General features: G+C 51.8%; 4 protein-coding genes across 4 annotated transcripts; 2 read left to right on the forward strand and 2 right to left on the reverse strand.

Moving 5' to 3' along the window:
- Positions 1-3,346: 3,346 nt before the first annotated feature.
- LOC100901928 (lon protease homolog 2, peroxisomal) lies at positions 3,347-7,331 on the forward strand. Its single transcript, XM_003745915.1, has 9 exons — positions 3,347-3,459; positions 4,266-4,356; positions 4,462-4,580; positions 4,680-4,890; positions 4,998-5,801; positions 5,888-6,200; positions 6,311-6,500; positions 6,629-6,909; positions 7,006-7,331. Exons 1-9 carry the CDS (start codon positions 3,347-3,349, stop codon positions 7,329-7,331), a joined length of 2,448 nt encoding a protein of 815 aa, XP_003745963.1.
- A 331-nt stretch (positions 7,332-7,662) lies between these two features.
- On the reverse strand, positions 7,663-8,837 carry LOC100902077 (trypsin-1-like). The gene is made up of 5 exons (XM_003745916.1): positions 8,662-8,837; positions 8,397-8,539; positions 8,170-8,292; positions 7,949-8,088; positions 7,663-7,839 (listed from the first exon to the last, which is right to left on the reverse strand). Exons 1-5 carry the CDS (start codon positions 8,835-8,837, stop codon positions 7,663-7,665), a joined length of 759 nt encoding a protein of 252 aa, XP_003745964.1.
- Positions 8,838-9,934: 1,097 nt separating this feature from the next.
- Positions 9,935-11,226, reverse strand: LOC100908237 (mediator of RNA polymerase II transcription subunit 20). Its single transcript, XM_003745794.2, has 4 exons — positions 11,058-11,226; positions 10,553-10,906; positions 10,332-10,473; positions 9,935-10,232 (listed from the first exon to the last, which is right to left on the reverse strand). The coding sequence occupies exons 2-4, from the start codon at positions 10,883-10,885 to the stop codon at positions 10,030-10,032; spliced, it is 678 nt and encodes a 225-aa protein (XP_003745842.1). The 5' UTR covers positions 10,886-10,906; positions 11,058-11,226; the 3' UTR covers positions 9,935-10,029.
- Positions 11,227-12,451: 1,225 nt separating this feature from the next.
- Rtca (RNA 3'-terminal phosphate cyclase) lies at positions 12,452-15,184 on the forward strand. Its single transcript, XM_003745917.1, has 9 exons — positions 12,452-12,659; positions 12,935-13,035; positions 13,118-13,264; positions 13,393-13,522; positions 13,995-14,053; positions 14,162-14,306; positions 14,446-14,626; positions 14,742-14,880; positions 14,971-15,184. The coding sequence occupies exons 1-9, from the start codon at positions 12,453-12,455 to the stop codon at positions 15,182-15,184; spliced, it is 1,323 nt and encodes a 440-aa protein (XP_003745965.1). The 5' UTR covers position 12,452.
- The last annotated feature ends 3,553 nt before the right edge of the window (positions 15,185-18,737 follow it).

Below are 18,737 nucleotides of genomic sequence, written 5' to 3' on the forward strand. Positions count from 1 at the left end.
GCTGTACACGGTATGCCTCGTGAGATCGATTCTCCGACTTGGGAATGCCTGATTGTCGAGAATCTTGAATCCGTTGACGCTCATAGCGTCAAGCAGCAGAATCGCTGAAAACACGTATCAACGTATCCGATCGGGTGGAAGGCGCTAGCTCAGTTCTCCTTGTAGGAGCGTCGCGGTATCAACTTCCGACGTTGTTATGCGGAGGGTAATCACCTCAACTAAAAGCCAACACGTTGTCCTTTTTCTACGTCGTAAGAGCGTAGCTAAACAGGCTGCTCTATTCATGATGTCTCCGACGAGTGACGCATCTTCAAGATGTCGTGGGTCAGGGTCACTGAAAACATTACCGTTGCGACCCAAGCTGACGCATGACCTCAAAATCCGCGTGCGTGTTTCGTCTCGTCACCTCATCTCGGGTTCCACTCCACCAGTATGACGCTCATTTGAACGGCGAAATGAACGGGCAGAGCTCGAGTGACGCTCAGCGCCGAGCAGATGAATGGAATGTTTCCCCCCTTTACCCGTCACTCACTGGAAGGGGTCTCGAGGTTGCGTGAACTTGGATTTCTCGGGAGCCACTCGGATCGTATCGAAGCATTGGAGCTAGTCCCTACGTGCTGATAGGGGTTAGCGGGAGTTCCTAGGAGGGCAGGACAATGGGGCCTTCATCAGAGAATGCAGCGTTATAGCCCAAGGAACGACCGAGACTCTCCGGATCATGGGCCATTTTCATCTCAGCTGAAGGACACATCCCCTCCGTCTGACCTACCTGTGATAATAAATCGACACGAGTTCGCGATTGGGACAAGTTCGCCATCTACAGCAAGTTGAGCTGACCGTTTTCGACCCCTGCGTTGGGTGGGGCTCCGCGGAGTCTGTGTCTAATTAGAGGATTCCACTGGGGTCATGGTCCAGGCTATCCTTGAGCAAATCCCGAATCATGAGTTAATCGCTAAACTGTTTTTGTTCATTCATATTCGAAGCCCAATCGTCTAGGGAGCTCAATCACGTCACGGCACTTGTAAATTCGCCGGTTTGCAATTTCGCCAATGAACTCCATGACCCGGAAGATACGGTCAGAAAGAGAATACGCTGGGGCCCGGATGCACAAGGCTGTAGGTCGGAACCTCACGTCCGTTTCTCTCAAATAGAAGATCGAGGAGCGGAATCCGGCGAGCGCACTAGGGTTCATATTCGGTATGGTCTTGAACCGGCTTTGCGGTCATCCACTTCATAAGAGAGATCTGCTGTAGAATCTGATCCTTGCAATATAACGCGTTCTGTGCGGCAGAGCTCACACAGGGAGTGTACCTCCCGATCGGCATCCGAGCTCCGAGCTCAGAATAGGATAGAGCACGAGGCTGCTGAAGGCAAATTCCAGGGTGGTTTTATTCGCTGCTCCTTCCCCAGCTCGCGGGGAGCTAGCTGCCCAGAGTCTCAAGGCCGTAAATGCGATCGACGTCCGAACATCAGTACCGCTGCTATCGATGATTCCGCCATGGAGCTGATGGGTCGGGAAGAAGGATTGTAACCAAGTTTGTCCATGTCGCGCTTCACCGGAGAATACAGCGATTGCGCGGTGCCGATGACCTGGACTCCGTGCGATCAACGAGCAGGTTTACCGCTAGTGCTTCGGGGCAGATTCCCGAATGATGCTCAAGAACAAGGTCGACGGGTTCTCTTCTCGCGCGAAGCCTGAGAACCGCCTTTCCTCACCTCAATGACTTGTATCGAGAGGAACACGGTCACGGAGCGTGGGGAACGCATGTTTCATTTTTTTCGTTGGTGGATTCTTCATTTTCATGCATTCAACGCTGCATGGCAGAGACGGGGCTGAGAGCCACTGCGCTTAAGCTTGTGCGTAGCCGATGACCGAGAGCTTAGCTCTCTGCTCACCCCAAAAGCCCAGAGCACCCGGTGGGTTCGTTCTAAGATTCCTCTCTGAGAAAGGCCGCTTCTTCTCCGAGATTTTACCCGAAGGAGAGACGCCGAGCGACCGGAAGATGACACCACCGTCAGAGGACCCGATTCCAGCCATCGACAAAGAACGACTGATTTCTCAGAGAGCCGTGACGGTGGGGATTCTCCTCCGATACAGTCACCATGTCCCCGAACTTCCCAGAAAAAGGACTGGTATGTCAGTGTTGGGAGTGAATTCCTGACGGTAGCGTAAATCCCTCGAACTCGCTCCTTACGCTTCAACACTCCGTCCATCTATCCAGTATGAGTATGAATTCGATGACATCCCGCCCCGAACTGGATGAGAAAGGCTTCGTGCAAGATTTGGGAATAGAGTTCGAAGATCCCGTCGATGCCTGAGATCCGGCCCCCGATCGGGTGCGTCTTATTAGTTCTGACCGAGTGGAGATTTCATCGAACGAGAACACGCTTCTGAGATCGATCGGCAGGACCAGGCAAAGTCAGCAGCCCATCTTGCCCGAATCAGACTCGGAGTTCTCGATAAAATCGCGATTTCTGAAACTTCAAGCTGCGAGACAACGTGTGCCCGCCACGTGACCCTGGAGTGAACGGCGCGTGAATCCGCATCGTGGCGATATATGCCCTATCTGTGTTCATGGAGCTCGAATTTGCCTGAATATTCCGTTCCTGGGCAGGTGTCCGTCGATACCGAAATAAACCTGCAACAAGCTCCAAGATATTACGCAAATGGTTGTTAGGCGAAGCGCGAGATTAGGCTTTAGGACCGCGCTAAGATTAGGCTTTAGGACCGCGCTAAGATTAGCAGGCGTCGGAAGGTCGAGCGGAGTCTTAGCGGTTTCTAGTCCTCCGCTATTGACGGATCTTACAGCAAGCCGGCTCGGCTCCACCAGCTCGGGTCTGCTCCCGTAAGAGAATGATCATGGACTGAAACCGGAGCTGGCGTCGTCCCTGACGTAGGAGGGATCTCCTGCTCCCAAGGACGGATTGGACGTGATCCGATCGTGCTCCGGCCACTACGCTATATCAGATGGCTGAGAAACGACCGCAGGATCGATGCTGTGGCATCGGAAAATGAGAGAATTCTGGTTTCGCATCCGGGAAGAAAATTGGATCGGACCAGATGTGAAAACTCAAGAGCATGGCTGCATCCGTTCGACTCGTTTCGATCATCGACTCCGAGATCGCGGTAGAGTGTGATGGGCTCAGAGGCGAAGCAGGGTGCTCATGAGTTTTCGATCGCCGAATTCTGTATCACAATGAGGTTATCGGCAGACTTTCTGATTCCGTCTTCCCGCACCGACGAAGAACAAGCGCCGTCTGGTGACTGACTCCGAAAACTGAGCATCAACATACGGAGCAGCTTTCGTGCGGCCAAGATCAGCGGAAGCTCCGAAGTGAATCGACGATGTCACAGTCGTGTGGGAATATTTCTTTGCCTAGGAGATTGCCCCTGCTCATATTGGACAATGTGCTCTTCCCAGGCACCTCTGTACGGGTACCTGTCAACTCGCCGAAAAGGTAAACCTGTCTCCTTCATTCGGAGTGCATAGTCTGCGAAGTGGGGGCGAGATCTCTCACTCAGATCTTTGAGCGGGCTACTGGGGTTTCGAAGCGCGCTCCAGCAGAGGTTAAGCGAGAGCTTGAGCGCGTCGAGTACGCGAGAAACTTAGCACAAGAGTTCGTCGCTGCCACAGAAATGATCGACTCCATTCCGCATCTGAGCTGTCAGCTGTTTTTCCCTGACGGGTCGCTGAACCCTGGACCAGTTGCAGCCAGCAATGGAGTTTTCTTTGCTTTTCCAATCGCTGATCCCCTAGCTCACAGCGTACGGATCCCCTCCGAGGATTATTCCTCTCCGCGGACTGCTACCAGACGTGCTTTTCCATGATCAGGCGGCTACACGTTGTTTTCCCGAGGTGGATTTCGTGCCAGCTACTGGAAAATTCCCGAGTCATGTCGCTCGGGGAACGCCAGCTGATTTATTGATTTCCTCGGCTCATAAGGGGTTCGGCTCGGTGAGGTTCGGCTCAGTTCAATCTTCTTATGCTTAAGAACGAGTTGAAATTTATAAAATATCTTTGGGGACCTGGTGCGGACAAGAGGCAATTCTGAGGCAGCAGCTTTTTTCATCTGGTGTATCCGGCATCTTTTTCCTCAAGGACTCCGCCGGAATCCTTCCTGTTCCCACGTCAGATTTCTCTGTGGAGACTTCCAAAATATTGTTCCTCGTTCTCCATACTTGTCTCGCTACATCAAAGGACACTCTCCGAAGCGAGCTCCATAATTACTGCTGCTTATCGTTATTTTCTTTCCATTTCCTCCAGCGTATTGATGATAAAGAACCACCTTCTAAACCACCATACAATCGGCGGGGCTTTCGTCGGTGTAGTACCGAGAGAATATCCGAAAAAAGAGGTAAAATTCTTCAGATGATATTACGGCCAGAGGCGACTTGAGCTCATCATGCACAATATTCAATGAATGTATTATTGTTCAATAACTCGAGATAATTGGTCCCAGTCCGGACAAGCCGAGATTCTGCATCCTATCGGAACAGCGGGATTGGTGGTTCAGGTGATGGGCAGTAGCTGGCCCCGGACGACGTACACATTGCAGATAAACGGAGTCTGCAGATTCAGGCAAGAAACACGATTGGACAATGCATCCCCATTCCCATCGAAGGGCACCTAAGTCATCGATTCACTAAAGATCGAACGACAAAAATCTTCCGATTTCAGCCTCGATGAAATTGTTCACGAGTCGCCGTACCTGATCGGATCCGTGACACAGTTGGATCGACTTCCCGGAGAAGTTTATTCCGTAACCTCTCTCAATTTGGAGGACCCGTTGGAGCTAGAGCTGAGCGAACTTTTGACAGAAACACGCTCCCTGGCGGCCGATCTCATCGAACGCCTAGAGCTCAGTTCTGGCTCCGCGCAACGGTACAAGGTGAGCTTTCCCCGATTCGGAGACGTCCCGTGCAGCTATGAGCGTTTACGGAAGTAGTTCCATCCCATCGCCTGTTATTATTCATTTCATCATTGGTGTCCTTCCAGCGACTGATGAATAGTCTGCCATCGTATGCGCTGCCGGACATCTGCACATCGATAGTCTCCGCCAATCATGAAGAACGCTTAGCGGTTTTGGACGCGGTTCTCCTGACGGACCGAATACGAAAAGCTCTGCCCCTCTTGCGACGCCAGATCAATTCTCTTGAGGGAAAAGTGAAAGTCACGAAGCACAAAGACAAGATAATCAATGGACTGTCAAAAGACGTAAGAAGAGGATTCCAAATCGACGATGACGACGCAGAGGATGGAGACGAAATCATGGCCCTCGAGAAGAAAGTCAAATCCAACGACTTGCCGGAGCATGCGAAGAAAGCTGCTCTGAAAGAGCTGTCAAGACTGAAGAAGATGCCTCCTCACATGCCCGAGCACGCAATGACGCGCAACTACCTTGAACTTCTCGTTGAGCTGCCCTGGAATCGAAGAAGCCAGGAGCATATCGACCTTCAGAAAAGTAAAATCGCGTTGGATCACGACCATTTCGGTCTCGAGAAGCTCAAGAAACGAGTTCTGGAATATCTGGCTGTTCGGAAGTTGAAGTCACAGATAAAAGGACCAATTTTATGCTTCGTCGGCCCACCGGGAGTCGGGAAAACCAGCGTTGGTCGTTCAATAGCCAAGAGTCTGGGTAGGGAATTCTATCGCATTTCCCTAGGAGGTGTCTCCGACCAGGCTGATATTAGGGGGCATCGCAGAACATATATTGGATCGATGCCGGGAAGGATCATTCAAGGTTTGAAGACTGTTGGCGTGAAGAACCCCGTCATTCTTCTGGACGAGATTGATAAGATGGTAGGCTTTATTCCTGGCCTGAGATATGGAATTGAATCTTCTTTCTTTCTGAGCGTTACTTCATTGCCTAAACCTCCCATCCTCAGGCGGCCGGCATCCACGGAGATCCCGCCGCAGCTCTACTGGAGGTCCTGGACCCCGAGCAGAACTCATCCTTCACAGACCACTACCTGAACATATCGTTCGATCTGAGCGAGGTTCTGTTCATAGCGACCGCGAACACCGTTTCCACTGTTCCGGGGGCTCTCTTGGATCGCATGGAGCTCATCACGATTCCTGGTTACACACATGAGGAGAAGGAACACATAGCTCGAGATCATCTCCTCCCGAAACAATTGGAGCAACATGGCATTCTGTCTTCCATGTTTGAATTGACCGATGATGCGATAAGGAAAATCAGTGAGTCAGCGGCTTGGTTTGCGATTCAATTTCGGAAAAACCCACCCCGGAGAGTATCAAATAGAAAAGACGTCTCTCGTGGGAGCATAATCAATTGCCCGCTTTTTCAGTATCGAGCTACACGCGAGAAGCGGGGGTGCGCGCCCTCGAACGTCGTCTGAGCGCTATTTGTCGCGCCGCTGCCGTCAAGATTGTCGAAGCAAATCCCACCGACTTGAAAAGTGGACATATCGGCATCGATCAAGAGGTCTTGGAAGAGATTCTCGGTCCTCCTCTTTTCGAGTTCGATATTGATTCGAGGTAAACTAGCGAATTATCGTAAAAGTCTGTTCGAGTCAGTTCTTTAGTAGCTTACTCATCACGTGAATTAGCGTACCGGGAGATTCTCATCGCTCATGCTTTCAATCGGCACTCTTTCCCACATTCAGATTGGTGCAGCCAGGCGTAGCCATTGGCCTGGCTTGGACCGCTGTGGGGGGAGAAATCATGTTCGTCGAGGCCTCGAAAATGGGTGGTTGCGGTCAGTTGACCCTGACAGGTCAACTGGGCGATGTGATGAAGGAGTCTGCAACATTGGCCTTGAACTGGTTGCGTATCAACGCCTCCCGATTTGACCTTAATCCTGATATAATGGAGGGAACGGACATTCATATCCACTTCCCGGCGGGAGCTGTAGAGAAGGATGGTCCATCTGCTGGAGTCACGATCGGTGAGTGGCGAGGAATCGAAGTACCTACATCTACACGAAATTCGTGGCGTTCCGTGGCATGCGAACTCATCGATTTTATCTCTTTCCTTCTTTCAGCTTGTGTTCTCGTGTCTCTATTCACGCAGAGGATCGTGGCCTCCGACGTAGCGATGACAGGCGAGATCACCTTGCAAGGTCTGGTATTACCCGTTGGCGGCATAAAGGAGAAAGTATTAGCGGCCCACAGGTGTGGTCTCAGCCGGGTGATTCTCCCGCGTCGAAATCGAAGGGAACTTCAAGAAATTCCGAGGAACGTTCGAGAAAATCTGACCTTCTATCTCGCTGGAACCATTGAGGATGTTCTCCAGCAAGCGTTCGTTGGGGGATTCCCGCAACTGAGGCCTGTGGTCTACAATACGCAAAACGCCATGAGTAAACTTTGAGCCGGAAAAGAGCACAGCGGTTTCGGTGAACCCCGCGGGAGAACGCTGTCCACATCGTTTCTAATGACCGATGACGTATCGGGGAACAAACGACCTATCATCTTTCTGGCGGGTCAGCTGTTCTCGACGGGCCTAACATTCTCACAACTTGCTCATGTATATAAAAAGACTCCTCATGTAATCAACTCTTCCAATGCTCAGAGGTTGTGATAAGTGATGTTGTTTCTTTTGTGATACGATCGGGGGCGTGTTTCCGTTTCGAATAAACCGTTAGTTGTGTACCTTTTCTAGTTTATTCTGAAACTCATTATTAGATTCGGGAACGGGAGCGTCAACCTTGCGCGTTCCTGTCGAGGTCCACTACTCCTAAGATCCAATCTATGTAGGCGAGCACGTTGACGTGTACTCCTGGAGAATTCCTCACGGCACAGCCCCTCCCCCATGACACGATTCCCATCTGAACCAATCTCCCTCGCTCCTCTTGGAAAACCGGTCCACCCGAGTCTCCCTGCAAAAGAATTCAACTCCTCAAGGTACCTTCTCCGAACTCTGAGCATGTAATTATCTATGAATGATAAATTGAACGAGGGTGGCGAAAATATTTCCGAACAACTTACTATGCAAGCATCTTTGTTTTCTGATAAAGTGCAGAAGTTAGTCGTAGGATTCAGCTTGAATGCCGGCAAAAGTTCCAGGCATCGGGCCATGGGGAGAATATCCAAACGGACGATTTTCAGGAAATCTGATGCCGGGCCATCTGCAATCGATTCGTCTCCGATTGAGGAAGAATTCTCCAGCACTCCGAATCGGACAATGTTCATGATTCCTGTAAACTCACTGGGCTCAACGTATCCGTAGCCGGAAACGAACACTTTGGGAGCCGGTTCGAGGGTTCGAGCTGGCAGACAAATTATGTTTACGAAACCATCGAGAACGACTCGCTGTTTCAGACGGATGATCCCTGAGGGAGAAAAATCGATTAGCTCGGACCTCCGTGAATCGAGAATCTTCTCGTTCGATTGCTTGAAAATCTTCCCTCTCCGGATAGGCTCGCCGATGCTGTACCGATATCGTTCGCCAATGATTGTCTATCGAAAGCTGGATGAACGAAGAACATGGCGTCCGTCTGCATACGTCCTCTCGTAATTAGGGCAGGCAAGCTTTTTCTGTGGACTCCGATCCAAATGGTCACTTTCGAGCTATTCATCCTGAAATCGTGCTTGCCGCTCATCATTCGCTCATCGGATAATGGAAAATTTCAACTCGAATTAGGTCTTCCGGGATCGCAATAGGGACAGAGAATCCGAATTTCGATCACAGATAGACTCACCCATCTATACAATGGCCGCAGGTGAGAACGTGGCGATCCGATATGAGGGTTCCCGTGCCGTAGTATGTTCTCTCGTTGTAGAGAGCGACTTGGAAAGGCAACTCCCCGGGTAGAACGTTTCTACCGCCGATGATCCTCGACGGCATGCGCTGATGGACGAGTCGGGTACCGCACATCGGGAACTATTCGACAAATGAGAGGCACAGTGATTCTCGCAGGTTCATCGCAATCTCCGGTTACGGAATTACGTCTAGCTGCGAATTAAGTCTCAACCTGTTTAGCCGATCCGAGGAAGACGCTCGTCACAGGAGCATTCAGGAGAGAGATCAGGGTCGATGTCCAGAGGAACTCGACTGTGGGTCGCATTCTCGTGAAAACGCAGTCGAGCGATCCAGATGAGAAGCCTTAGTCAGAGCTCCACACGATGGGGCACCGACACTGGAATCGCTGTTATGAGAGTCTGTGGCCATCGAAGTGAACTGTTTGCCAGGTTTGACGATTGATTTGCGGTCGCGCTGCCTGATCGTCAGATGCTCCTCCTCCCGCTCCGACGACGACTATTCTGACATCTTTTCTTCCGTGGTCATTTGTTGACCCATTTATCCTCACGCAGTCGATTTCCCAGTGCTTCTATTTCTTGATAGCACTGGGACCTGCCCCCTCCGTCCCGCGTTCGATGCCTCGGAGCTCCGTCCAGACATCCCGGGAAGCCGCTCATTGTGACTCCGGATATTTCCCGTCCAAGGTCAGCTTCGAGATGCAGTCGATCCGGAGGAGAGAGAGCATCGCGGGAGTAGGCTATCCGGTGGAGAGAACCGAAAGATTTTTCCGAACCTCATTGATTGAATACTCCCGCTCTGGGGTCCCTTCTGCGGTTCGAGAACATTGTGCGGAAATGGAATCAATCCAACCAGACAGGACGGTCTTAGATCGCGAAGCGCCCGCGTCAATAGAGAATTCGGATATAAATAGCTCTCGAGTGCTGCCGTGAAACCCTCGGGAGCGGACTCCGCCGAGGATGACCGCTGCTACCTGCTCGCGAAAGCTCCGAACCTGACAAAGAGATAACTTCTTCTCCACAGAACTCCGGAAATTCGAGCAGCCCCGGTGAGCGGCGAGCAAGTTCTGCTGACAAACATTGACAGACTATACGCGACCAGGGTCAAGCCGAGACGATGATTCGCATCATTTGATGAGATGAGCCGTAATCGGAGCTTTCACTGGACTACCTAACCACCCTTCTTCGACAACCAAGATAATTCTGGTTCGTATATACGAGTTGGTTCCGTTGGAGAATATTTCAGCTCTCCGAATTTTATTCTCCTCTTCAGGGTCGAAACTCTATGTACACTGAATATTTAACAAGTCTTAGGCTCTGGAGACGGGCGTTTGAGCGTTTGGGTTTGCTTGGCTGCCGATCTGCCCGGAAACCGGTGCTTGGGCTCCCTGGATCGGATTCGATTTTCGGAGAGCATTGAAGTGTTCCATGTATTGTTGTATCGTGTCTACAGGGGTGTAGATCTCTCGCATGCGAAGAGCGAGATACTGGACGGGTTGGTTGAGTGGAAGACCTGCATGAACGAAAATTCGGTTTTACATCCTTGGGAGCTCCGATTGATGACTGACAAGCGATCGAAGAACTGACAATAAGTTCAGGACTCGATCCTCACCCAAAAGTGGCTCCATGAGCTCACGCATCAATTCCCAGCACGAGGCGGTGACAGCGCAAGGTTGATATTCGCATTCCACGAGAAGACCGCGGGCGGAAGTTCCAATGGTCACGGTGCCGATCTTCAGGATGAAATCTTCTACCTGACAAGGGAGACGGAGCTGCCTTAGTACAACGTCAATGCCAACAGAGAAAATGATTTTAGCCTCCTGACGTCCTCACCTGGTATCGAGGTCCCTTACATTCGACCTTGGTGCCAATTTTCGTCGTGAATAGCTGAGGATTGAGTTTGTTCATCAGACTGTCGAAGTTGGCGTCTGCGACCAGACAGAGACCTGACTCGAGCAGCGAGAACACAGATGCGGGATGCTCGCTATCGTGGAGAACGTGTTGAAACCTTCCCATAGAGACGTTTTGATAAGTTTCACAATCGACACAGAAAACGCCATCTCTCCGACCGCCGAGCTTCTCGATCATGCGACAAAGGTTGTCCGCAGTCGATTGCAATGCCTCCGGTCCGGAGCATGGGACCATATGAACGGTGACAACACCCATTCCCTGGTTAGCGGCAAGCCTCTGGAAGATAAGTTCCTTTTAAGTTCTCCGGCGCCATGAGGGCTGGAATTCGGGCTCTGAATTTGTCGACCCAACAATCGCAGGCACCCAGGTCAATCAGTGCCCCATACTGATCCTTCTCCCCGAAACGCCATCTAGGATACCGACTCACCGCACATTCGATCCGCGTAACCCCCAAGGGGGTTAAGACTCTCGAAGATGAGGAAGATGGACTCGCGGAGATAGCACCGAATCTTCAGTCTCAAGTCTCAACGAAAGTCCGCCGGCACTATGAAGACTACCTGGACCGGGCTTGCGGGACCAGAGACCCCCGATATTTACAAAACACAAAACCGTCGGACGGAGGAGATATGGGGTGCGTATTGGCGGGAAATTCAAAAGCCGACGATTGCTCTCCCTGGATCTCTCTAATCTCAGCTCTATTCCCGATTCGGGGGATCAGCGCAGGACATGGATCGGCGCGTCCCGGGGAAAGATGGTTGCCCGAGATTTAGGGAGGATTTGATGGACGTGAACGAGAATAGAAATAGGCCAATGGTTGGCATGCTCTGTCAGTCGCAAAATCATTGGAAAATCAGCCGATTAGGGAAGCCGCTTTATACCAGTCCATGAGGGGGACAGTCAACCTAGCCCGCTCTGCAGAAGCTGGATGCGGTTCGGCGGTCCGCGCGAACCATTTGCATATTCCATACCGGTCCAGTCACCCCGCCGCATATTATCCTGCGCCGGCTCGCATTGATTGTGTGCTCCGTCTACCTCGATAGCTTCGATGATGAAATGATGGGGCATGCATGGTCTCTCAATTAGATCGAACTCAATCGAGAGATCCGAATTTTCCATCAGATCGGCGTCTCGTCTTCAGCTTCCTATCGAAAAGTCTGAGGGGGGCTATGAGCATTCAGAAGAGGTGTGTAATTGTGGATCAGTGTCGGCCGTGAGAGCACTCAGTACAGTTCACTTTCAAACTCTCACGGCGAAGGTGAGAGCTCCCGTCAATGTCGCAGATTGTTGTCCTGATACCGAAAATCGTCAATTATTGGTCTTTCGGCAGATCGCTCCCGAGATTTGTGGAGCAGATCATCACGAGCGCGCGCTCTCTTTCTATGACACTATTCCGACCGCGTGAGCTACTGCGTCCCTCGACGCCGGAGCGCTTCTGCGCGAAATACGTGAATCTGAGCACGCAGATAATTTCCAATCGCGATTTGATCGTGCCAAGTCCCAAGCTCCGTCTCCGCTCGCTTCGCAGGTGTCATGGTCGATATTCGAGCTTAAGCCGCTCGGAGGCCTACGTTTTATAGTTTGCCAGTCGTCTAGCTCATCATTCGCTCGCGCTCTTCCACTGCTCGTGAGCAGCGGCGGAACCCAGATCGGTATTCGAGCTTTGGCGCCTCCGCCAGCAGCCAACATGGCGGTGACTCTCGTCTCTTGTCTTCGTCTTGTGTCTACCTACCCTACTCTCTCGTGCTCGAGAGAGCGGCGGCGGCGGCGAGCGGCGGCGGTAGTATGTGTCTGGTAGTAATACAGATGTGTCTGTATTAGTTCGATGCGGTCTGTCCCGCCGCCGGTAATAATTTCTCGTGGTCGACTATTCAACGGACTCCGGAACGAAGTTGTCTGTGCGTTGTCCCTACTCCCGCGTGGATTTCGGCACGAGCAGCGTACGTCTCAGGACGCTCGCACTCCGGTTGGGACGATGACCGAGACGAAGAAAGAGAAACCTATCGAGATAGACGGGAGCGTTCTAGAGGGTGTGAGTAGCCTCGTCGATCATCGTCTCCCCCTTTGGAATCTTATGGGTGATTTAATGGAGGTCTCAATTCACGATTCCGCCGATTTGCCTCCGGTCGTCTTCTGGGTTTGGAAAGAATTTATTCTGGTCCCCCCTCCTCTCGGGGAGGGATCTTACATTAAGTTACGGACGATCGATCACACTTTTGATCTTGACCGAGTGGGGGAGACCGAACGCTTTGTCCTCCGGGTGGTTCTATTTATTTGCACTATAATTACTGACGGTCGATTTTCTAGGGCGGTCAAGTCCTCCGGATAGCCGTATCGCTTTCGGCGATCCTCGGAAAGCCCGTCAATGTCTACAACATCAGGAAGAAGCGAAGCCGGGAAGGACTCAAGTGAGAACTGTAGTGAATGATGACAAGGTGTTCCCTGATCGATGTTGGCCCAACGGGAGACATGAACGAAGTTCTCTTTCAGGAATCAACACATGAAAGGTTTAGAGCTCGTGACGAAAATATCTAATGGCACCATCGACGGTTGCCAAGTCAACTCTCGAGAGATCACATTGTATCCTGGACGAACCACGGGAGGCCGACTGCTCGAAGCCGATTCAGAATCTGCCGGGTACGTTGCAAGCGCTTGCTCGAACACTCGCCGCATTTTTCGAGGAGCTCAGAAACGCAAATTATGAGTCGTATCTAAAGAACCAGTAATCTTGATGTGGGACTCGAGCTTACGAATCGAATTTCCAGGAGCATCGCGCTGATGTTGCAAGTCGCTCTGCCTGTTTTGATATTCGCGCCAGAGACCCAGCCGACGAAATTGATCCTCAGAGGCGGAACGAACTGCGATCTCGCGCCCCAGATCGACTACTGTGAACTTGTAAGTAGCTGTTAGGCGCGGGGGTAGGGTTAGTCGACTTGTCACGGACCGAGATTCTAGTGCACCTCGGACGGCTCGGAACCTTGTCGAAACGTCGTTGGCAAACGGCGTCGGTGGACATTGTTCTTGTATAGGTTCAGCTTGCTGAAGTATGTTGTTGTGTGGAATTCAGGTAATTTTAAGCCAAGCGAATGCACACGAGGCCAAGATGGTCTCGAACGGCCGTAGCCTTCTGAGTGAGCAGCTCGGGCAGGGCCAGGATTCCGCTCTGATGTTTCGTCCGTGAGTATCTAGAGCTACATCCGTTCGCTCCCCGCAGCCCTCCGAACAACCGAACCGAGGGCTCACCGACCGTCGTGCGCTCACCGTCACCGCGACCTCTGGGAAACTTCACTCTGCCAAGCTACCTGTGGTGTCTTTCCGAGCTCAACCCCTCGAATCGTATCATTGAAGTTCGTTTTGCTCTCCACAGGTTCTCCGGCCCTGGTTGAAACATTTCGGGGTGAATTTCGACATCGAGATCAAGCGGAGGTGAGTCCCTGACGCACGTCCCTGGCGCTCGATCCTCATGGCGGATAGTGTTGCTATTTCCAAGTTCTCGATTGATGCGATGAGCTTGATCGATGCCTTCGTTTCTAGGGGCTATTTTCCGAAAGGAGGAGGAGAAGTTGAAGCTGTCATCCATCCCATCACTTCACCGTTACGCGCTGTCGACAGAACTCGTCCGGGAGAGATAGTCTCCATGACTGGCTACTCCTTCGCTGCGGGTGGGCTGCCGCTAAATGTTAGTATGCACGTCGCTCCTTCTGCGATCCATTGAAGCGGTCTGAGCAGCCCTCGAGTCCGAAGAAATTCAGAGGATTGCGCGATATCGAGACATGTGGTGGCTCTTTTCGTCGATTTCATCCCATTTCTTCCCTCAGGTGGCTCAGGTTATGGCATCGGGGGCTTCGGCGACCTTGAAACAAGACTATCCTTGCGAAGTCAACATCCGCCGGGTCAAGGAACCGGCGGAAATCTGTGTCGGCTCGGCTGCTGGCATCATTCTGGCTGTAGAGTTCTCGGAAGGTTGCGTTCTGGGAGCGGACGCGCTCCTGCAGAAAAGTGGGTCTTGCTTCCTCGACCCTTCGGGGACCGTACTATTCCCTTGGTGCTACCCTTTTGCCAATACCACCAGCTGAGTGAATGGAGTGTCCGTCAAACTCGATTGTTTCTCAAGATTCCAGAGCCGAACGCTTAGGCGTGAACTGTGTGCGAGACCTCATCAAGGTCATGGATCGCGGCGTGACTGTGGACGATTACATGCAAGATCAGCTCATCATTTTCATGGCGCTGGCGAGAGGGAAATCCAGAATTCGGTAAGAGCTCCCGTAGTCCGGAGCCCAGAAGACTTTTCGCGAACCGTCACTCGAGTTGAGACCTTATCGGGAGCCTCTGCCTCCTTTCAGGTGTCATAAGCTATCGGAACACGCCGAAACCGCGATTTACATCTGTGAAAAAATGACTTCGGCGAAGTTTAGAATAAGCGAACGAGACTCCGGGACAACGATCATCGAATGTGAGGGCATCGGGTGGGCTCCCCCTACCCTTGACGGGACCCCAGGACACTCGACGGTGGAGCAAGAAATCGTTGGCGATACTGTTGAAGCACATCATGGATGATATTGCGGCTATTGATTATTATATCTATAGACTTGGCGATTCCTTCGAACGGACGCGATTGTACATTTGGAGAGGCATACAGCACGGCGCTGCACGTTATACAGGGGGAATGAATCAGGTTTCCAATGTAAATTGGGACATACGTGTCCAGCCTGGTCGAGTCTCCTCTTTGGCCGATGGCGGTTGATTTTAGTCCCGGTATCGAGGTCAAAAATAAAAGAGTTCTTGAAGGAGGCGTGCATACTACAAGGTACATACTAGTCGTCATACCACTCGTTACAAGGGGTCGGTTCTTGAGGATTTTTTCTCGGGGAGAACCGATTCTAGAATTGATGGCCCTGTCCCCGTCCGATAGCTTCATTGATATCGAGACCCAGTAAATTCGAGGAGCTCACGGGATCCCTTACGAGATCAGAGCGGAAGAGCGGAACTCGAGGGTATGCGCCCGCATGACCCCTCATCAGATGAGAAGAAACATGCCATTCCTCGCAGAGTATAGAGGATACACATCGATAGAGAATCATGGATATTCACCTATCTCAGCAGATGACATTTTATCGTCTGGCTGGAAACAGTCGATACAAAGGGTTTGTGGGATTGCAGCCGATGGTCAGTCTTCATTCTTCCCCATGCTCCCTTCCTCTGAGTTCTGGCTTCAGCATGCGATCATTATAAACTCTTGACGTCGACACTCACTCTACCTAGGAAACCTGATACGATCCCTACGGTGACTCACAGGAGTGCCCGACACCGCCTGGCTACAAAGACGAGGCGATCAATGAATCCGGGGAGTGTAGCTCAAGCTCCAGAATGAGCGCATGGATTTAGCTCGCTCTACTTCAACCCCATGAATCTTCTCCGCCGGTACGGGGAAGGAACATTCTAATTCGTACTCCATCAAGGTCGGGATCTGCCTCGGAGGGGACCCGCATGTTGTAAAACCCCGCCGATACAACGGACTCACTGCAGATTTGATTTTAGTCAGAACAGGAGGTCTGAGCTTTTGTCGTAGATGGTTGGAATGCGTACCTGGTTCCCAATCGGAGAGACCCTTCATTTTCAGGAATATTGCCTCTGGCCACGAAGAGAATGTGAGAAATCTCCATTCTCAATCGTCTTCCAAATTATCTACACATGGCACGTCGTGCGTCGTGCCAGGAATGACGGGCAGGCCACCGCATGCGTCGTGATGCTGCTCCTTTCGAGAAACGCTCGTGCAGCGAGCTCGTTCACTTGTCCTGTGTACTCTAGGTGCTTCTGGGAGTCGGAGAAAGAGGATTTCCCGGTTGCGAACGGACTGAGTTACTAGGTGGCGGAATCTGGCGGAGAAGGTAGTAGGAACATCTATAGCAGAGAAGGTAGTAGGAACATCTATGGCACAGGAGGTTGCAAACATCTGATTGAAACCTCGGGTGAATCCGGAACGTTTCCCTCATAAAGAACGCAGCGTTCCGGCCTGCGTTGACGCATCAATGGCATGGGTGCGCCCCCTCAGGCCAACGTCTCAGTCACCTGACTTTATAGTGGACAGGCAGAAAAGAACTCCTTCGCGATCAGGTGGAGACCTCCGGGTGATTCCGGGAACAATACGCTGAGCACGCGACAGATGACACATCGTCCGATACTCTGTCTCTCCGTGGCTCCCCTATCATTACATCGGTATCTTCTTCCATACGGAAGGGGGCTTGAGGATCCGCCTCTACTTCGCCGCGGGAAGTTCGCGGGAGCACGCATTGAAGGGATGCATACTTCACCCAGAGACCTCGAGAACCGGGAAAGATTTCCATTCAGTTCCGTTCACTTGTGTTCGATCCTTGGCGTCTTCGCCTCCCTCCGAATTCCCCCCCTCCCCACCTCCGGATTCAATGCCGTAAATGAGGAACAATTCATCCGGATCGGAATGCAGGACACATCATACATCGCCCTTTGAAACATCATATCTAGAGGAAGAGTATCAATCTTCAGAAGTCGAGGGACCGGAAAACTACTACCACAGGGATTCTCATCGTTCGAGTTCTCATAGGAGTCGAGGTTGCCTCTGGAGACTATCTCCTCGGTTCGAGAGGTGAAAGGATACAGCAAGGAGAATATATCTCGGGAATCCGTTCGCTTAGCAGAAAGTCTGTTATCCGAAACCCATTCTCCTGGCCTCGGCTTTACGCTTCCGCTGCTGCCTCTGGAGTCCGTCAATCAGGACTAGAGTAAAGGAGAATGATCCTCAGGAAGTAAGAGTGGGCGTGAAGGCTTCTTTCACATCGATGAATCTGAGGTGAAAGGGGTGCGGCTTCCGGAAGGTACAAAGTGGAACGTTCCGAGTCTCAATATACGAATAGGAAGGGGGACCTCGGGAGGATAGAGCTAGCAATGTGGTGTTGAAAGAAGAGTTTCAGCCACTTCCGGTTCTCGCATGACGCCGAGGGGAGGAAGCTCCCTGTCGCAGTTTGAAGAGTGTCCGCTCTCTGGTTGAGACCGGATTCCACTCTCTGAAACATTCGGAGTCTCGTCTTCTTTACTCCGGGAGACTCATTGGAGAATTCTCCAACCTCCAGTCTCAGACGATAAGGTCGTTAGAGACTCGGAGGAAGTTCGAGCGAATAAATATCGATGGTGCGCACAGTCCCTACTCTCGAGATAGCATCAGAATGCAGCTGAGGGGCGTAAATATCGTGTGGTTGGGGGGGGGGAGATTCGCAAGACTCGAATGTCGTCAATCAATTTCCCGTCATTTGCCATCAGGCATGATCATTCATCGAGAGAGTTCCCGTCGGGTTCGGCTGGCTGGCTGGATGCTCCTGGCCGTCGCTCCAGGGATTTTATTCGCGCTCCATGAGTGAAATGTATTTTTCCCCGATGATTTGGGCGGAGCGGTGTCGAAATGAAGTCTCCGATCATATAGGTATTTCGTCATCGACCATGAACATGCTCCATGCTTGCAGTCATGTCGAGGGAGATTCGCGGTTGAGACCTTCCTTTCGTGAATTTATCGTCATAGCAAATCTCCGTCCAGGTGCTGTCGGAAGACAAGTCGCTGCTTTGGTAGAGTCCTTAATGTCTGCTGCTCTTTCCGGTGATTTCATCTTTCGCTCGTCTCGCTGGAGCTTGAGCCTTTCGCTTCGCGTCATCGTCTCGGCTCTATGCGGCGAGTGGGTTCAAGCCGGCTGGCGAGCAAACTTGCTCGCTCATCTCGCGTTCGCTGACTTTTTCAATCTAGTGCAGCAGCGACCGCCGGTGCCGTCCGAGATGCGCGGCAAGAATCGAGGAAACGTGTGGCCTCCAGATGTTGAGGATGCGGAACGACCGACCGACCGACCGAGCAACCAACCATCCAAACCAGAAAGCTACCAAGCACCAACGACGACGACGACTTTCCCCGGAGTCGGGACGAAGATGGCTCGGAGGGAGGTAGGCTGGGACGGACTCGAGGTGGAACCACATGGGTCGTTGTTGTAGACCGTCTCAGCGACTATTCGATTCGTCGCTTGCTTGGGTTTTTGTCTGGTTTCCGAAACAAGAAACTTTTTCGTGAGACATTCAGATGACAGAGCCTCCAACA

Source organism: Galendromus occidentalis, unplaced genomic scaffold, assembly GCF_000255335.2.
Source record: "Galendromus occidentalis unplaced genomic scaffold, Mocc_1.1 scf7180000077485, whole genome shotgun sequence".
Lineage (NCBI taxonomy): Eukaryota > Metazoa > Arthropoda > Arachnida > Mesostigmata > Phytoseiidae > Galendromus > Galendromus occidentalis.

What these genes read in the sequence shown, in the direction of transcription:
- Rtca (XM_003745917.1), top strand. Translation starts at nt 12,453, where the DNA reads ATGCGGTCTGTCCCGCCGCCGGTAATAATTTCTCGTGGTCGACTATTC. An exon ending in AGATCGACTACTGTGAACTT is followed by an intron (nt 13,523 to 13,994) that starts GTAAGTAGCTGT and finishes TGCTCTCCACAG; the next exon opens with GTTCTCCGGCCCTGGTTGAA. An exon ending in AGAGGGAAATCCAGAATTCG is followed by an intron (nt 14,881 to 14,970) that starts GTAAGAGCTCCC and finishes GCCTCCTTTCAG; the next exon opens with GTGTCATAAGCTATCGGAAC.
- LOC100901928 (XM_003745915.1), top strand. Translation starts at nt 3,347, where the DNA reads ATGTCACAGTCGTGTGGGAATATTTCTTTGCCTAGGAGATTGCCCCTG. An exon ending in CCTGTCAACTCGCCGAAAAG is followed by an intron (nt 3,460 to 4,265) that starts GTAAACCTGTCT and finishes CATTTCCTCCAG; the next exon opens with CGTATTGATGATAAAGAACC. An exon ending in GAGTTCGATATTGATTCGAG is followed by an intron (nt 6,501 to 6,628) that starts GTAAACTAGCGA and finishes TCCCACATTCAG; the next exon opens with ATTGGTGCAGCCAGGCGTAG.
- LOC100902077 (XM_003745916.1), bottom strand. Translation starts at nt 8,837, where the DNA reads ATGTGCGGTACCCGACTCGTCCATCAGCGCATGCCGTCGAGGATCATC. An exon ending in ATCATTGGCGAACGATATCG is followed by an intron (nt 8,293 to 8,396) that starts GTACAGCATCGG and finishes TTTCTCCCTCAG; the next exon opens with GGATCATCCGTCTGAAACAG. An exon ending in AAAACAAAGATGCTTGCATA is followed by an intron (nt 7,840 to 7,948) that starts GTAAGTTGTTCG and finishes ATTCTTTTGCAG; the next exon opens with GGAGACTCGGGTGGACCGGT.
- LOC100908237 (XM_003745794.2), bottom strand. Translation starts at nt 10,885, where the DNA reads ATGGGTGTTGTCACCGTTCATATGGTCCCATGCTCCGGACCGGAGGCA. An exon ending in GTAAGGGACCTCGATACCAG is followed by an intron (nt 10,474 to 10,552) that starts GTGAGGACGTCA and finishes CTCCCTTGTCAG; the next exon opens with GTAGAAGATTTCATCCTGAA. An exon ending in GCTCATGGAGCCACTTTTGG is followed by an intron (nt 10,233 to 10,331) that starts GTGAGGATCGAG and finishes TCGTTCATGCAG; the next exon opens with GTCTTCCACTCAACCAACCC.